Source organism: Stigmatopora argus, chromosome 14, assembly GCF_051989625.1.
Source record: "Stigmatopora argus isolate UIUO_Sarg chromosome 14, RoL_Sarg_1.0, whole genome shotgun sequence".
In the NCBI taxonomy this organism is placed as follows: domain Eukaryota; kingdom Metazoa; phylum Chordata; class Actinopteri; order Syngnathiformes; family Syngnathidae; genus Stigmatopora; species Stigmatopora argus.
In genome coordinates, this window is record NC_135400.1 from 7,785,542 (window position 1) to 7,803,164 (window position 17,623).

A 17,623-nucleotide genomic window follows, 5' to 3' on the forward strand; every position below is an offset into this window, starting at 1 on the left:
CGCGAACCAACCCGAGTCCGACACCCCCACACTATGGAATACATGGCCATCCCTTTATATCCCTTTAATATCAATTGTCAAACTCTCAGAGAGTTTCACCAGTCCCGTGCTCACATCAAAACCTTCATATTAAATAAACAGCTTGGTGATAAATCTGATTAGAAACGCCTTGTGGGACACACAAGAGAATAATGCGTTGCGTTGGAGTGTGAAGTCGTTTGAAGAGAAAAAAAAGAGACAGGGAAAATGCAGTCAAACCCGATTGTATCCTGGGTGTGTCCCGACCCCACCTTTTAGGTGAGGTAAACCAAAATTTGAACATACAATACATAAAGTGGGATGGGATCAAATCAAACCGTTTGACTGACAAAAAAAGTTTTTTGCAGCCAATGCCCACTTGGCAAAGGGAATTGGATAAACCTTTGGCTGACAAGACGTCATTTTGAACCAAGCGCAAGTCAACTAACTAATCACATGCCTTTCCAACTATTAAGGAGACCAATGGGGTAGCTTGCTCAACAAACAGCTTCTTTGTCATTCTTTGTGCTGCCAATGAGGACCGGAAAAACTAGAATCGTAAAGAAGAGTTTGAACAGTGTGATATTGTGTGGCCGCTTGTGTGACACCAAGTGCTGTGTAGATTTGATGAATCTATGAAATGAGTTACTCCCAAGCGTGTGTGGTTAAGGCGGTTTCTCTACATTTCCCGTCTAGAATTTACTATGAGATCTTATGACTGCTCGGCATAATATACCATCCAAGGCGTGTTATGTGATGCTTTAACATTTTGATATTTCGTCAGTAGGAGTTACCTGCCCCGTCTGGATAAGAATTCCAGTAGCTTTCTCCAAAGAAATACGACTTTCTTCGGAATCGGAATGCCTCAGCAGTTCACTTGAAACCGTGGCATTTGATTCACTAATGTGAGATCTTCAGCCCTTTGACACAATCATCAGTCCAAGTATAATTTTATTGACAGCGAAGGACTGTAGCACGGCATGTGACAAATGTTTGTCGGGCAATAATTCCTTGATGAAAGTGTTTGTAAAGGGAGGCAGCCTTCAGCATGACTGTGGGAAGTGAAGCAGCGTGCACATGCCAGAAGACCGAGCCTGACCACAACCAATAAGACTGCAGCATTACACAATAGTAAAACTCCTCGTCTGTGGTTCCTTCTTCAATCCGTTCATTCCTTTGCTGCTTTGCACGTCACACCCTGCCTAAACACATACAGGCCTTCTTACTTTAAAGAGCAAATGCAAAACTGTCTATTATAAGTAGATGTTGTTTGAATTATTTTAGATTTTGAAATAGGGGGCGGGTTTGAATTCGAAAGGTATGTTTGGGCTGTTTGAGTGTACTGGATGCTATTTTTGATAATGAGAAGCTATTGCAGAGGCATACATATACGCCAGTGGCGGTCCGTGCATTTTCTCGTAGCGCCTTCAACGGGTAAAATCCACTTCCTAGCAGCATTTAGTGATTAAATACAAACACTGGAGCTTAAATACAAACACTGGAGCTTTTCAGATATCAGAACCGGGCCCACAATTGAAATATTATTTAGGAATATAGCCATATTTTACTCCCCAAAAATCCTTTTTAACTGTGCACAATATCCATCCTCCTTTCTTTCTTCCTTCTTTTCTATCGCCATCGAAGCTAATGCTGAAAGGCGACCCTGTCCTGTCGTATTTCTGGCATAGTCCGTCTTGAAAATGGATTTAAATCAACACAACAATATATTTGCTTGTGCAGCTAGCTCCAGATACAGTTTGGTAGCTCTGGCTAATCACTAGCCAATCATAGTTAGTGGAAGCGATTACGTATCCCTACGCCTGCGAGAAGGCAATGACGTATCCCTGCGCCTGCGACAAAGCATTGTGGTGTTGCTAACTTGAAATCTGATTGGTTAAAGCAACAGTCTTATCGACGCTTGTTTAATGCAGCAGAGCCTGCAGAACTGATTGTGAAGGCCTTGAGGCAGATTTCTGACCCTGGCAACAAATAATGGCTGAAATGTGATTGGTTAAATGCTTCAATATGAAAACACACATCTGGAAGCAGTGCAACCAGGGGGAAAAGCAATGAAAGGAAGCTAACAGACCATTTGGAATAATAAGTATTGATGGACAAAATATAGTATATGATTCAGATATTTTTAGGCCAGCAGAGAAGGCCTTGAAGGCCCTGACGGCCCGCCACTGATATACGCATATTCTCACAATTTTCAACCGAATTGCTAACTGTAATTGCGGGATGCACATCTGGCTCGTGACACATCAGCTACCGGTCGGTACAAACAAAGACAAGCTCTTACTCATTCACCAAGGGAGTGACACACAATTCTATTTCTCTCTCACTGTTTCAGTGAATAGGTTTTATTTCTCCGTATCCATGTCCTTGTTGTTCGGGATCCCCGCTGTGCTATGAAAATTTACTATTGTGGTAGAAACTGATGTCACTCTTTAGTCAAACGTTTACACGAGGTAGTTATGGGGACATACTGGCATATTTGGAACAGGGAAAGGAAAATAAGAATGGTGAAAATACACATTTGGTTTGAGGTTCAGTCAGAGCAATTTGACACGTGTCGCATTTGGGTAGCGCGTGTGCGTCACAGCCAAATTATCTGGATTCATCCCACAGGTAAAATGATCTCAATGCTAAGGTTTAAACCAGGGGTGTCAGACTCGGGTATGTTCGCGGGCCGCGTTAACGTCAACTCGATTTCATGTGGGCCGGACCGTTTTAGATATAATATTTAGATTTTTTTATATATACATGGATTAAAAGAACTGGATTAAAATCCCTGAATATTCAGTTTTTTTATAGATCTAAAACAATGTTTATTTTACCTTTTTTTCATATATTTTTAGATTTTACAAATTGATTTTTGAACTAAAAACACTGAAAAAAAAAGATTAAAAAATTACAATTATTGATTTAAAAGGGGGAAAATCAGGAAATTTAATATACATATATACTCTTCATTTTAATTTGATCCTAAAACAGAAAGTCGGCACTCATGATTTACTTTTCCGGGCCACACAAAATGATGCGGCGGGCCAGATTTGGCCCCCGGGCCGCCACTTTGACACGTGGTTTAAACTGTATATGTGAATTTTGAAATCTGACACTTCTTTCCTGGCATCAAAAGAAATTTCCTTTCAGCCTGAACAATGTTTGTACTGCGACATCACAATATGCCCACTGCAATACTCACTTCTTTTTTTAAAATATGCATATTGACTCATTTAACAATTATTAAGCGCTCATCAGGATTTAAGTGTGGTGCCGAGTAGTGGGAATCGAACCCACGCCCGCCCGTAGCGAAGGAGATTTAATGGATTCTTGTAAAAGTAAACTGGTAAATCTGACTAAAAGCAATAAACAAAATAATTTGTTATTGCAACCATATGTATGTGGCGTAATTGTATTTCAATTAATTGATGTTTGTATTTATGGAAAATAAATACCAAGTGTGCAACAATCTAAAATGAAAGGCAAAATAGATTAAAAGTTAAATTAAATTATTAGTAAAAGATTTACTAAGGGAGTAAAAACTGCATTGACAAAGTAATGAAACACAAATTCAGACATACATTCATTTGTACGTTGCCCCCTGAAAAGAAAATTAAGGAATCAATAATGAAAACAAACTCAGTGCCATTTGTAGGTATGTTTTGCGACATCATAACTTCCAGTGTGGCAAATGTGGGACGTCCAAGCTACTGTTTATATTCAGTTAAAAAACGACAACAACAACAACTACTACCTCACATTGGCCCAAGCTGACCTGTCCCCATGGTAACTAGCAAGCAGTTTTTCATCCTTGATTCACTACCTCACCCCCAGTTCTGTGTTTTTTCTGCGTCGGCATAACTACATTCAACTCCAGTTTCTCCTCACGTGATTTGAGTCATTTTTGGAAACATTTTTACTCCGCCTGTTTCCGGTTAAAAAAGTGCCACCCTTGTGTTTAGACTGCCCCCACAATATCTCTCTCTCTCTCTCTTGCTCAATGAAATGCAGACATGCACACTGTATTCTCACTTGAACTCAAAAGAAAACAACTCCCGGCTGTAACTAGGCAACTCTAAAATGTGAGTCATCCAAGTGCCGCACCCATCGTCTACTGATCAACCGTTTCTTCCTCCTGACCCATGCACACAAATTGGCGTTTCCAGTTTTCAGATGTCCTAAAAGCATGGTTGTAGTTTACACATTTTTGTTACATGTTAAACAATGCCATTTGCCCCTTGGTATGAGTTTGTGTGTAAATGGTTGTCCGTCTCCTCGTGCTACGGTTCCGGATGTCCCCCGCCTCTGGCCTGAACTCAGCTGGGATAGGCTCCAGCACCCCTGTGATTCTTGTGAGGATAAAACAGTTCAGAAAATGAGATGAGATGAAATACTGTCATATGATTATAAAGGCTTGGCTGTGTTTAATTGTCTGATGAACAACTAAACAGTAGAGCAATAAACGGCATGGTTAATGAGTCCATTCTCTTTTAAGGACAGACGGAGAGGTGGACAGATAGACAGACAGACAAACAAACACACAGGTGTGTGGCGCCTTCTAGTGGATGGGTAATAATATTGAATCTCATAAAACTGCTCATGTAGTGTTTTGAAATGTGCCGTGCATTTCTCACCTAGGACTACGTCTGAATCAATCCAATTAGGCTGCAGGGTCTGCAGAACTGGGGAAAAAAACTCAATTAAAACTCCTAAATGAGTTTATCACTAATAGACATTTAATCCATTTGAACTGGGATGGGGACGCCAACTGAAACGAATAGTCTCTTAAAACCTAAAACTCTTTAGTAAATGAGTTTCTTACTAGTGCACATCCAAACCAACCCTTCCAGGTCAAATGGACTAAATGTTTATTGCTTTCAATGGTGGCCAATTAGCTATGGTTCATCATGCACTTTTTACACACTGGTTAAACATTTGGCATACAGTACCTTTTTTTTTTTTTTTTAAAATAAATCTCCCTTATTGATAATGAAATGTTCATGCTGCATCCTGACAACAACAGGTGAGCCTTTATATTTTATTTCATGCATTACTGTGTTATTAGAAAAGAGAAGTTGGATTTGTTTTTAATTGCTCATGGTCATGTTTTTTTGTTTTTGAATCCTCAGAAGGTTCCCTAAAAGATGAGTAAGTTTAGAAATAAAACCCTGGTTAACAGCTGCATCCTTCTCCTCAGTTTATAAGCACAAACCACAAGAGTTTCTGGACTTGATACATCAGTCATGTTGCATCCTGACAACAGTAGGTGACATTCTTCAGCAAAATGGGATTTGGCATGGCAACAGTTGCGATTGCTTTTTATTTTAAGACTGAACAAGTTATTAAACCTTTTTGTGTTTGAAGTACAGATGGCCTCCATTCTAAAAAAAAACATAACAAAAAACTAGTACTTAAATCCTTAAAAATCTATGATCTAATTGAATTTAAAATACAATTTATTCCTAATATTACAACCAGGAAAACATACACGTGTCGCTTTTTTTGAACTGTTTTAGTTGTAAGCACACTTGTTTAATGCAAAATCCCATTGATATTCAGCTATTGGAATGATTCATCAGTTGAATTAAAGGCACACAAATCACTTTCATACTACAACTATTTTTTTTATTTAAAGCAGCAAGTTATAAAAACACAGTGCAAAAACAAGTTCTTAAAGCAAGAAACAAAAATAACCCATCCAGAGTATTAAAAGTTGTCAACAATTTAAATCTGACCTTTCACAAAAAACTAAACTGTTTCCTACTGTATTTAACTGCAATATGATTAAACTACCAATGTAAGTTTATAATCTAAAAGGTGTCTGAAATGTAAATCCAATGTTAACATGAATAGTTATAAGCAAACAATTAAGCATGTACTGTAACAGTATTTTATATCAGAAGAACACGTGGTATTGATGATCTGATGATGGGTAAAATAGGAATCTTCCACCTAGTAAGCATACCGAGAAGACCCTCTTCCTTTCTTGATCTGTTTCAAGAGGACAATGGTGCAACCCAGGGCAACAATCTGTCACACACACACATAACAAAGTAGAAGGGAAGATGCAAGGGTGAATGAAGCAATGAGTGGCACCTCAGTGGAAAAATAAGAGTGAATTTGCCCTATAAAGTGTAAATATTAATATCATTTGTGCTGGGGTCTACGTAGGAAATGTTAGCCCTGACCAGGAAAGACGTAAAGATGTAAGTTTTAACTCTTAATAGGTATCTCATTGAATACCAAAATAAGAGAGGAACGACTTGCTTTTTTCTACCAGTTAGCCCGCCCACTTCAAATAGATTGGTCATCTATTATCATTTATGACAGTCAGAGTTAACAGCTACACTGCATTTAAAAAAGTATTTCACTTGCAAGTATAAGTTGTTGCCAAAAACACGTTGAATATTCAGAAATCAACATTTTAAATAAGCAGACCTTTGAAAATGCACTTAAGCAGAACTAATTGTAAGTTAACTGTTAACTTGATGATGTACCTATTGCATGTATTTTGAATTAGGGCAATGTTTTTATAAATGAAGCACTGATTAGGGAGCACTCTGAATTTCGTTGGATTTGTGATTTTGACAATTATACAGGTCTATCTATCTGAGAATGACTCCAAATAAGGTATAGACAAATATTTAAGTTAACCTTAATTAAAACCGTAGGTTATCACAATTTATTTCTTTTTACAGTGTAGGAGTTGTGCTAACAGTATTAGGGCACTAAAAAAAATAATCTTTTTTATTGATTAATGGCATAATCCCTTCTTTGGAACTGATGAAAGGATTACTTTGTATGTGGGAGATAAATTGTCTTTACGGTGTAGCTAGATGAGTATTTAACTGAGACGTTAGCCTGTCCGTGTTGTGCCGTGTGTCTACTTAGCTTAATGTGTCACCATATTAATTGATTAAAGTGGTGTGCCTTGTTTTGTCATGGTGATTGCTTTATTGTGCAGTCCAAACAACTGTTTAGGGTTTGAAATTTTGTTTTTTGAAACCTACTAGGTCTGGACTATTGGGATGGTGACTGTAGTGAGAGGCGTAATGATAACTGGATCTTGATCAAGCTCAGAGACAAGTTCATGCTGCGACACAGTCAGTGATGGAGATATGTTTGACAAGATGAGGTAATGAGATGTACTAGAATCAGCAAGCTTGTGATAGAGGGCAATGCTGCATGATAGAGCAATGATCTTTGGAAGAGGATGAGAAGGTTGATAAAAGAAATGCAAGGAAATGGGATTGAAATAGAGGGAAAAGTGGGACAGTTTTAAGCGGTTAGAACGGTAAACACAAATTTGTTCCACCGTGAATATTTCCTCTTAAAACAAGTAGTTTTTGAATTACGATTGTTTTTGGTTTCATTATATATTGGCTACAATCTACACAAAAACAATCAAGTACAAACATTGACATTTTCCTAATGTCTGACATCGGTTTATTTGGTTATTTGGTGTCCCCCGCTTGGGGTTAGGAGTTAGCTGGGATAGGCTCCAGCACCCCCCACCACTCTTGTGAGGATAAATGGTACAGATAATAATTGAATAACCAAAGAAATTTTAAGGAGGGCAGCTAAAAGGAAAACTTATTTTACCCCTGTTAATTTTAATACTCAACCCCCCTGTAGTTTATCATATTAAATCTGATTTACTTGATCTTTAACTGCCAAACATTTCTGCTTACCAAAGATATTCCCATTCCAATAAAGATGGCCATCACCATTGGTGCATTGTTGTTGAAGAAATCCCTGATGACCCCGGGACATGTCTGGAAGAAGACGACAGCAAGAACTGATTACATCTGGAGACAGGCAAGTCATAACACTTGAAATCTCTGTAGGTCCATCTTACAGGCATGACGATCTGCTCCAAGAACCCACTTGGCGCAGGGCAAGTGTGTTTCACAATCTCGATTATGCTCAACCCGGTCACACCACAGCAATGAAGCTGCACGTTGGAAGAAGATGGTGGGTTAATTGTTTTGCGCATCTCAACTGTGCTTGTGAATGAAATGTAGATTGTCAACACAACATTACAAAAATCAAGGACTATTTTCAGAAGTTCTTACCATATTATGAATGAACAATAGTGTAACAGCAATGCCTGCGTCATCAGTGAGAGTAAACAGTGTATAGATGCTATTGTAGAACTCTACAACTCTCCTTCCAACCTTCAAATGACATGAAGAAAATTGCACTGCGTTAACTTGAATACTGCATTACCCATTTATTTGCTATTCTCCCTTACCTCATCCCTTCTGGAGTAAGCAAGCACTCCAACAACGATCTCTGCAGCAGCCAGGAAAAACAAGAGCGTGGCGTACTAAAAGAGCAAGTTGAACATTATTAGCATTAAGCATTGAGACTGACTTTTAGCCTTCAGAATTTAGGCCTCCAAAATATTCTACCTTATTTAACCAACATAAAGCCGCATTATACTTTACACATATTCTAAATGTTTGTTTCATCAACAAATTGCCTCAGATTCCATTAAAAAAATGCTTTATGTCCAGGCGTTGCCATCAGCCATTTACAGGTGAGATATAAACTTTGTACAGTGCAGATATTAGATTTTATGACAATACCTCCAATATATTCATTATGAGATATGAATACCTATACATGAAATAGACTCATGACAAATATGTACCAAGTGTATACTTTTCCATACATTCTTATTAGTACAAAATTTTGGAGGGACAATTAGTATAATGAGTAGTTAGCGCATCGGCCTCACAGTGATGTTGAAAACTTGTGACTCAATCTATATGCTTCCTATCTTGGCTAACTAGACCTAGCGGTACACGGTCGATTGGTCGCCAGTCTTTTGGTCGCCCGGAAGGTTATTGATAATTACCATTTAAATCGTTGCTCAAATTCCCTAAATTCAAACTGTGAATTACTATTTAGTCATATTTAATGCCCTATTAATTATTAGGCTACAGAAAAGCTCAAAATTTCCCGGATTTTATTGTTTTTTGTTGGAGAACTTGTTAAGACCCTGACTGACGTAGCTTCTTAAAGGGACAACGCATGTACATACAAACTCTTATGCACTCACGTCGGCTCAGTGAAACTGCTCATGGCCATTGTTGGCTTTTATTGATGCGTAGACCGTGTTGTTTTACCTTGTTTTGTCGCCGGTCTTTTGGTCGCCCGTTGTCGCGGTCCGGGCGACCAAAAGACCGCGACCAAAAGACCGCGACCAAAAGACGGCGACCAAAAGACCGGCGACCAATCGACCGCACACGAGACCTAGCATAACATATCTCCTTTAGTTCATCCTAGTGTCTCACCACATGTAGTGCCCGTTTCTTTTGGTTGCAGATTGCGTAGTCTCCAACTGTAACTACGAGCAGCATCACAACGCCAAGCACGATCAAAACAATCACACCTTAATCAACAAAAGAAAAAGAATATTAACGAAACAAACGACAACAGCAACTTATGTCAGGTCACGCATAACTTACCGATTACAAATGTGGTGGCGTTAAAGGCTTCCACTTCGAAAAGTGTTCTGGTGTTTTCACTGAACCTCAGCCACAGGCCAAGGCCTAACATGGCGATGCCCAGCACCTACAAATGTTTTATTTATTTTTTTCATGGAGAAAAACAAAATCATTAACCTTGTCACGTATTCAAATTCATACTTTCACTAGTCTATAAACCCTTTGACTTTCCTCACATTGATCACATACCTTGTTTATGTTATTGAAGAAAAATATTTCTTATAATCACATGTATTCTTTCATTGCTTTAAAATAATATGTAGGTTCTTACTTATCTTTGGTTTGGAGACAGAATGTCTGTGGAATTTACAGTTTTACATAACTAATTCAGTTACCCAAGCAGGGGGGCCCCAAAAAGAGCCATGGAATGGGTGCTCTGTTCCTGGCTATTGTGATGCGCAAGGGAAGTTCACACATTTTTGTTGTCAACTCATCTCCTTGGAACAGGAGATAACTTGAGTTAAACCCACTTGTTCATTTGCATATAGTCTTAAACGTGGATGTGCCGAGAGAGCATGGCCTTCTCTGAGACCCGGAAGCCACCGAAGGGCGGAAGGCGAGGGAGCCCAGACTGGTCTGTATTGTCCAAATGTTCTGTCCATTTGTGTTTTAATTTAACAACCTGATGGCTGCTTTTGAGATTGATTCTGAAAGTCCTCCGAGTCAAATTGGATTGGACGTCCGTCGCCATCAATGGAAGTGAAACATTATTTTAAAAGGAATGTTGCAATATGGACTGGTTTCATTTTTCTGGCTTTATACAGGCAAGTCTGATTGAGGACCAGCCTGATTTACCAAGATAATTGATGCTAGTGAATGAGTTCAAATGAATTAAAACTTTCTTTTCATCCCCTATCGATAATAGGGACTTTTATCTTTCTTGGGAGGTGTGCGTGGGAGGGATGAGGAAAGTTTCCACAAAAACGAAACTCAACCACGCAGTCAAGCCCAGGCAAGAGTTCTAAGTTTCAATTTCCAGTAAGTAATTACCGATCGCTTTTAGTATCAAACTACTTTTCCTCACTTGTGTAAAGCGTAATCATGTAATGTGCTTTGTTATATACTATGTCAAAAACACGACTTTGATATCACTTCAACGTCACATGCAGCCAAATATCACAATGCTGTGTTAAAACTTACCGCAAAAAAGTTGTTGATGATTAAAAGTAGATATTTGCAAACCGTGCCACAACCGTCCAGAGCCATGATAAGAAAATTGTTATATTTGCGAATCTGTAAAATATTTGAAACCAGTGTTAGTACGTCACAACACAAAAAAAGGACATTCGTACCCCATTTTCCGATTATTTTGAAGCAAAAACTAACACTGTTTTAAGATAAAAGACGTTGGGGTATACGTGTTAAATTGCGACATGAAAACAAAATGACATGCATATCAATAAATTACATTGTCTGTTTTATTTTCTTACCTACGTCTTTAGAGAGCGTGCACAACAAAGTAATTCAGTCTAAATACAAATCCCTCTGGTTTTGTATAGTACTAGCAGGCGGTGGAAATGTTATTCCCCGCCTCTTTCGGGGACGTTCCACGATGTGATTGGCTGAGTCACCATAACCGACATAAAACTTAACCAATGGACGTAAAGATAGTTGCATTTTCAGGACCGACGCAAAAGACTAGGATTCACATGGCAAACTATTGTAACGAAGATCACTAAGACAAGATAAATAAATGAGGTAAAGCAAGTTTAACCCTTTACTAAAAAGTGAATATTTATGGTAATTAAGACGAAAAAAAACGTAACCTGTCTTGCACGTACATGCACATCACATTTTTGATCGTGTGATAAAATATAGTAAAATTACAATGAATAAAAAACAAATAGTGTATTTGTTGTTGTTTATGGCCCCTAATAACATTCTAAAATGGATTGTAACCATAATAAACCTTTAAATAAAAAGACAATAATTGTAGTTTTATCTTGTCTTGAAATAAGAGTAAATAAAGTATATTTGTGTTTGAAAAAATCTAAAATAAAAAAGAAACAAAGTTTGAAAATTAAAAAAGGAAACAATAGTATTTACTATTAACCATTGACCATTACCGGCCATTGACCGCAACAGACGTCCAAAGCGTTAAGACTGCTAAGCCATTAGAATTGGGTTTGATATCTAGCCGCTATCAGTGGAAGCCAATAAATTAGGTAAATTGAAAAAAGTTAAAGGGATTATCAAATTTATATATAAAAATAGATAAAAGGTTTTGTGTATATTTAGGTTCAAGACCATTCACTACACGTTGAATGCCACAAGCTGTTCTGCATTGCAGTAGCGGTCCGTGCATTTTCTCGTAGCACCTTCAACGTATCAATCCAACCCTCAAAAACTATTTTATGGCTATAAAACCTCTACTGCAGCTACAGCTGCGACACATAAAAAATAATCAATAAATCAATGCACAAAAATGGGGTAAAATCCACTTCCTAGCAGCATTTCATGATTAAATACAAATACTGGAGCTTTTCAGACATTACAACCGGGCTGGGGGGTGATTTTCCCGGGAAAAGACAACAATGAACGTCAATGGCGTATGGGCAAACATTGCCCGAAAATGTTATGAATACACACATCTGGAAGCAGTGCAACCAGGGGGAAAAGCAATGAAAGGAAGCTAACAGACCATTTGGAATAATAAGTATTGATGGACAAAATATAATATATGATTCAGATATTTCTTAGGCCAGCAGAGAAGGCCTTGAAGGCCCTGATGGCACACCACTGCAGCATTGAGATATTTTTGGTTAAAACTTTGATGTGTCTTGATTCACTGTTGTTTAATTTCTGTCTTGATTCACTGTTGTTTAGTTTCTTTCTTGATTCACTGTTGTTTAGTTTCTGTCTTGATTGGACATCTTTGGCCATCAATGGCTGTCACTGAGTTAAATCGCCATATGTTTGGATTTGAATTTGAAGGGTTATTTGTGCATACAGTATACGCTGCAATTAACAATCCTTTCTCTCAGCTCTACAGACAATTCTCATCAAATGCGAACTACTGTTATAAATGGAGTGTGTAACTTTCTGAATTGATCAGTATTAAAGAAAAGCTGGTGCGTCTTACATTATCTCAACGCCTCAGGCCATGAGTCAGTCATTGGAAGAGCCTCAAATTGACAGGTGTGGTTCAGGTACAAAACATTATTCTTCAAAACAGATTGCCTCAAAAATATCTTGCCAGTGTTTTATTTTTGTCATCATTAATTCCCGATCATTGCAATCTCTCTCTACCTCAGATTCAGCATGCTAATAACACTGTGATACTCTAAGATCAGTTGTGAAGATTCTGTTTGAACATCATGAAACATCAGCTGATAAAGACACATCACGCTTACACTAGTGACACGCTTATGAAGGCGGAGGTAATATGCCGAAACGTGTCAGGTAAGAAAACTACTTAAAAATCATTGTCTATGAAAAAGGAACACAAACCAGTCAAAGAATACTAAATAAAGACAAAATGAAAAAAATACAACTATAGTTTTTTTGCATTTGTGAGCTATGTGAACAGTAGTATGACAAGTGTGTGTTAACATTTACACAGCAAACACTTAAATCGGTTTGCTCCTTATAGAGAACATCCCATCTCATTTTCTGAACCGCTTTATCCTCATTAGGGTCACAGGGGGTGCTGGAGCCTATCTCAGCTGACTTCGGGCCAGAGGCAGGGGACACCCTGAATTGGTGGTCAGCCAATCGCAGGGCACAGGTAGACAAAGAACCATTCACAATTACACCCATACCTTATAGAGAACAGTTGTACAAAAAGTAATGCAACATTTAGCAGCTGCCAATGCAACAGCTTAGAGAAAGTTTCAATTAAATACTAATTTCTAGGCAATTGTAAGTTCACTCATAAGATGAGTAGTGTTTGATCAAGTAGCCAGCAAAGGATAATCGGTGCTTCACTGAGTCACACAAGACACTGAAAAATAAGACACACACGTATACATTGGCTTTTGGCCACTTTAATTATAATTTAAAAAAACATTGAAGGAAAGGAGGACATTTATATGGTCTTTCTCCTCTGATGTGAGCTGGTTTTCAGCAAATATTTCTTCATTTCAGGTAACAGAATGAAGGAAAAACTACATCCAAATAGGTGTTTTAATTCTACAAAACAGCCAAAATGAGCCTGCTAAGAAATCGGCCATGTCCTGGTTTCTGTACTAGTAAGAGTAGTACGTAGTATCAAAACACAACAAATGCAGCAAGATTCTGTTGAATTTCCACCACGTCCACCAGAAGGCGCTCAAAGATGATAAAAAAAATCTATTTCCAGCATTAACTGATTCATATTTTTCTGAGCGTCTTGAAACTGATAAACTGTTTTAAAATTATAATAATTATTAATATTTTGTATATAGATCATTATGATTAATTCATTTATCTATATATAATATATGTATATATATATATAAAACAAAGAACTCATGGTAACTTGCATATTAATTAAGGAAAGTATAAGCAACATTCTTGATGTCCAAAAATAATGTCATGAATTAACTTCTCTGATGCCATTGACAAGTACAGACGTTGAATCCATTTGCAGTGAGAAGGTCTGCCAGTTTGTTGCTTGTATACATCCGTTTAAATTTATTTGACAACTGAAACATGATTATTCATTGTCAGCCTTTCTGGTTTTCTTTTAATCATTAGTCCTCTATTTCACGTTTAAAGGTTTTGGAACGTGATAATAAACAAATAAACAATAGGGTCTTTTAAAACTGAAATTAGACGCCAGTTGTATTAAATGATGGAATGGGAGGTAGGCTGAAACATTGGCGCAGAAGACGCAAGGAAAACAGATCCCAGGCCAGTCATCCTAACCAAACTATGTCCAATAATGGATCCTGATCTGACCGTGGACCAGCCCACTCAGACTCCCTCCTCACTAGGAGTGAGGCCAAGTGGGATTCAGACCTGAGGAAATCGTGTTGGAGCCACATCCACCCTCCAAAGCAGCCCACGGCGTGTTAAGGGACGGACGGAACCAAGTGAAAGCCTGGTAGGAGCGACACAAAGGTTTACCGAGAAAGCACCATTAGAAGCGGAAGGCATTGAGACGAATCTATCCTTGCATTAGCGGAGGACAATACGCAACCTTTTCCCGTCCTACTGGTATCGAGAGTGCTCTTACCGAGCCACGTTTATTCACCCAGCTAGCGGTATGTATTGCTAGCGAGCTAGCTAAGGTTGGCTAGCTAATTAGCTTGTCAGACGGGCAAGAGTCGGACGTGTGGTCTTCCCTAAATTAGGTCACTTATTGGCGTCGTTTGACTTGATGGAAAAAGCCCTTAATCGCCGTGCTTTAGTCATTATTCCGACGGGGGCATTATGTTCTACCTTGTGTAGCCTTCACAAGTAAGACGCAAAAATAATTGCCTGAATTGATGAGTTACTAGAGTCACTTGGTCATTATTCATCCGAATCCTTCGATTGAGGACAACGCCAAGAGGATAAGGGAAAAAGAAAAACATTTTTTTTGGAGGGGGAGTGGAGACTCTCTGCTGTCCAATGTTAATGTCGACCGACGTTGCATCTATAATGCTACCCGTTAGTCGGGGGATGATGGACCGAGAAAGAGACATCGACATCGATACATCAGCGGTGCCGCATACAAGCGCGGCCGGAGGTCCTGCGGCTGTCCGGGGGATGAAGCGGGGTGACCCGGAACCCGATGCGCTCGCAGCCGTTGCCCTGACGGATCTGACCGGAGCGGAGTGCAAAAGACCAAGGATAGACGGCACTGGGAGTGTTATCGGCGACATTGGACAGGTAAGAGTCTCAAGTAAACCTTAGTTTGTCACCTCTGTATTCCTTTGTTGCCAACCCAGTCGTGTGTATTATATCACCCGAGAACTGATGATCATGTTTTGACAAGCCCTCCTTTCTTTAAACAGCAACATAGCCGTGCATGAATGCAGAAAGCGCACATTTTGTGCCTTGCTTTTTAAACCTTGAGCATGGACGAGGCAGACAAAGGTAACATGATCCAGGCTCCATTTGCTGTGACAGACGGCAGAGATCAGAACCATTCCCCCCCTGCTTCTCTTGTGGGCACGCTTGGAATATTTTATTCACATAAGCCACAATTACAGGCTGTTGGCAATTTACTGTGAGTCATCACATCAAGAACTGATGCACACTCTCTGCATGTGCTATTAATCGTGCCCCCCCACAACCTCCAACCTACTCCCCTTGATTGTCGCTAGGTGTTAAAAGGGAGGCAGATAGGGGATTGGGGGAGGGGGTCACCACTGTGAAAGACAAAGAACAGAGCCTTTTTGGTGCTGGTTAAAGGAGAGAGACGCTCAGGCAGGACTCCTTATTCTGGTCTTCCCCTGTTTTCATAACTGCTGAGGCTGCAAAGCGTCTGCACACATTTGTAACCCCTTTTTAAATGCGTGGGTTTCGTGCACCGTAGCCCACTGGCACATTCAGTCCTGTCATTACTACCGCGATATGATCTAAAATTTTGTTTGCGTCTGCTATATTCTGGCGGCAAAATTTCATTAGCAGCTGCCGCGGGGAAGGTGGATGAGATTTGAGGTCATCCGCGGGTAATTGAATCGCGCAAGCACTGTTAAAATACTGGAATTGGCCGTGCAGCAGATCAATTCCAATGACAAAGAGGTCCTGTATGTCCCAGTTATGCTGAACACGCTCCATGGCATAAGGTTGGTCCGCAAAGATGATGTGGGAACAAGCGGCATGGCATTGGCTGGACTTTCCCTGACCGTCAATTGTATTGATTTCACACCATCGTGGTGGAGGGTGTCGTGTGTGTGTGGATGTGTGTGTCGTGGTGGTAGCAGATTGGGGGGGTTGGTGTATTGCAGAGGACAAAGAGAGATGGAGTTGGAAAAACAAAAGCTGCAAATATGTTGTCAGGATAGATTTATTGGGAAAGTAACAACTGCACAAAGAAAGATCAGCTTCATTATTTATCTCCACCTATGATCATGATGAAGAACCAAAGAGAAGTGATGGATCGTACAGACTGTCTGATGAGTTGCGACAGTCGATGCGCAGCATCTCAGTTGAATTAAGCAGTAGTTACGTGAGAGTACTTCATAACCATAACATGCTAGCTACTCCTGCCTACATGGCTGCTTGAAATATTTCTTCATTGGCTTCTGAATAAACACTAGTTTCGTCATGTTTATTGTTAAACTGGTAACATTTTAAAAATATTTATATTTAAAGGTGATCTTACATGGAATTATTTTTTGTGTGTTTTCTGCATAAAATCGGTCAGAATCTGTTTCTGACCTGTTTCAAATTTATAATACTACCACCAGTTTTTATCTTGTTTGTTACTATTATATCAAAAAATAATTGTCCATAAGTAAAGTCACAGAGTACAGACTGCTTCTAAATATAGTTACCCATAAAAAAATTGAGCTATCGATTATACATTTTTCATACACCTGTAAATTGGCTAATTATGTAAAATTATCAAATTGTTTTCGTTGCTAAAAAGCATTAACATTATAAATAGAAACATTTTAAATACTCGATCGAATTACCTGGATTAAAAAAAGGTTCACAGACCTTATGAATGCCCATTGAAAAAAAATCTGTACAAATATTTTATACATAATCTTATTGACATTTTATATTGTTCAGAAAAACAAGTTTATCAACAGATCATCTGTGCTTTTGCCTTGTAATTTATTCTTGTAATTAAATTTTATTTTGACTTGAGTTTTATGAATGTAAAATATATTACAGACTTTAAAAAGGACAATAATCTATAACACTTACATGAAAATACTTTGTAGTTGTTCAGGCAAAGCCAAGCAAAACTGGTGCCATTGAAATTTGAATTTTATTTGAACATATCAGTGTTCCTACTCCGCCTTAAATCACAGAGTGACCTCAGTTACTGCCTCCCGTATGATTATACTACCCTACCGCTGTATCTCAGTGCATTTACTTCACAATTGGGTGGCACACTGTGAAACTGTGAAAAGGTTACCAACAGAGTGGGTGCTTAGGATAAGTGGAGATGAAGCTCCTAGATGCAGCCAGTCATTACTATAGTGTTCCCACTGAGGGCG

The 17,623-nt window shown here is 38.9% G+C and overlaps 2 protein-coding genes and 1 long non-coding RNA gene across 10 annotated transcripts in view; 2 read left to right on the forward strand and 1 right to left on the reverse strand.

Annotated features, from left to right (window-relative positions):
* The first annotated feature begins 3,094 nt into the window (after nucleotides 1–3,094).
* Nucleotides 3,095–13,021, forward strand: LOC144088789 (uncharacterized). The gene is made up of 3 exons (XR_013304941.1): nucleotides 3,095–10,517; nucleotides 12,524–12,688; nucleotides 12,794–13,021. It is a non-coding gene; the product is annotated as an uncharacterized LOC144088789 (long non-coding RNA).
* cd9r (CD9 molecule related) lies at nucleotides 5,628–11,058 on the reverse strand. Of its 2 annotated transcripts, XM_077619449.1 has the most exons (10): nucleotides 10,970–11,058; nucleotides 10,680–10,772; nucleotides 9,501–9,606; nucleotides 9,327–9,424; nucleotides 8,279–8,353; nucleotides 8,100–8,201; nucleotides 7,883–7,978; nucleotides 7,716–7,799; nucleotides 7,035–7,225; nucleotides 5,628–6,054 (listed from the first exon to the last, which is right to left on the reverse strand). In XM_077619449.1, coding segments are annotated over exons 2-10 (819 nt in total). In that variant the 5' UTR covers nucleotides 10,746–10,772; nucleotides 10,970–11,058; the 3' UTR covers nucleotides 5,628–6,053. The 2 variants fall into 2 exon arrangements, with proteins under 2 accessions (XP_077475575.1, XP_077475576.1); XM_077619450.1 differs by lacking the exon at nucleotides 7,035–7,225.
* Nucleotides 13,022–14,320: 1,299 nt separating the features above from the next.
* LOC144088109 (RNA binding protein fox-1 homolog 2-like) overlaps nucleotides 14,321–17,623 on the forward strand; it is a 37,083-nt gene continuing 33,780 nt past the window's right edge. For 2 of the 7 annotated variants that reach the window (XM_077618353.1, XM_077618354.1), the window contains exon 1: nucleotides 14,325–15,335. In XM_077618353.1, coding sequence (XP_077474479.1) covers nucleotides 15,075–15,335 — 261 coding nt within the window. In that variant the 5' untranslated portion in view covers nucleotides 14,325–15,074. Of the gene's footprint in view, nucleotides 15,336–17,623 lie in introns of all 7 variants that reach the window. The other 5 variants (XM_077618356.1, XR_013304811.1, XM_077618357.1 and 2 more) reach the window with 5 other exon arrangements.

Excerpts from the sequence above, each read along its gene's own strand:
- cd9r (XM_077619449.1), bottom strand. The coding sequence starts at position 10,745 with ATGGCTCTGGACGGTTGTGGCACGGTTTGCAAATATCTACTTTTAATC. Across the intron at positions 9,607-10,679 it reads TCATCAACAACTTTTTTGCG|GTGCTGGGCATCGCCATGTT; the intron begins GTAAGTTTTAAC and ends AAACATTTGTAG. Across the intron at positions 9,425-9,500 it reads CGCCACCACATTTGTAATCG|GTGTGATTGTTTTGATCGTG; the intron begins GTAAGTTATGCG and ends TTGTTGATTAAG.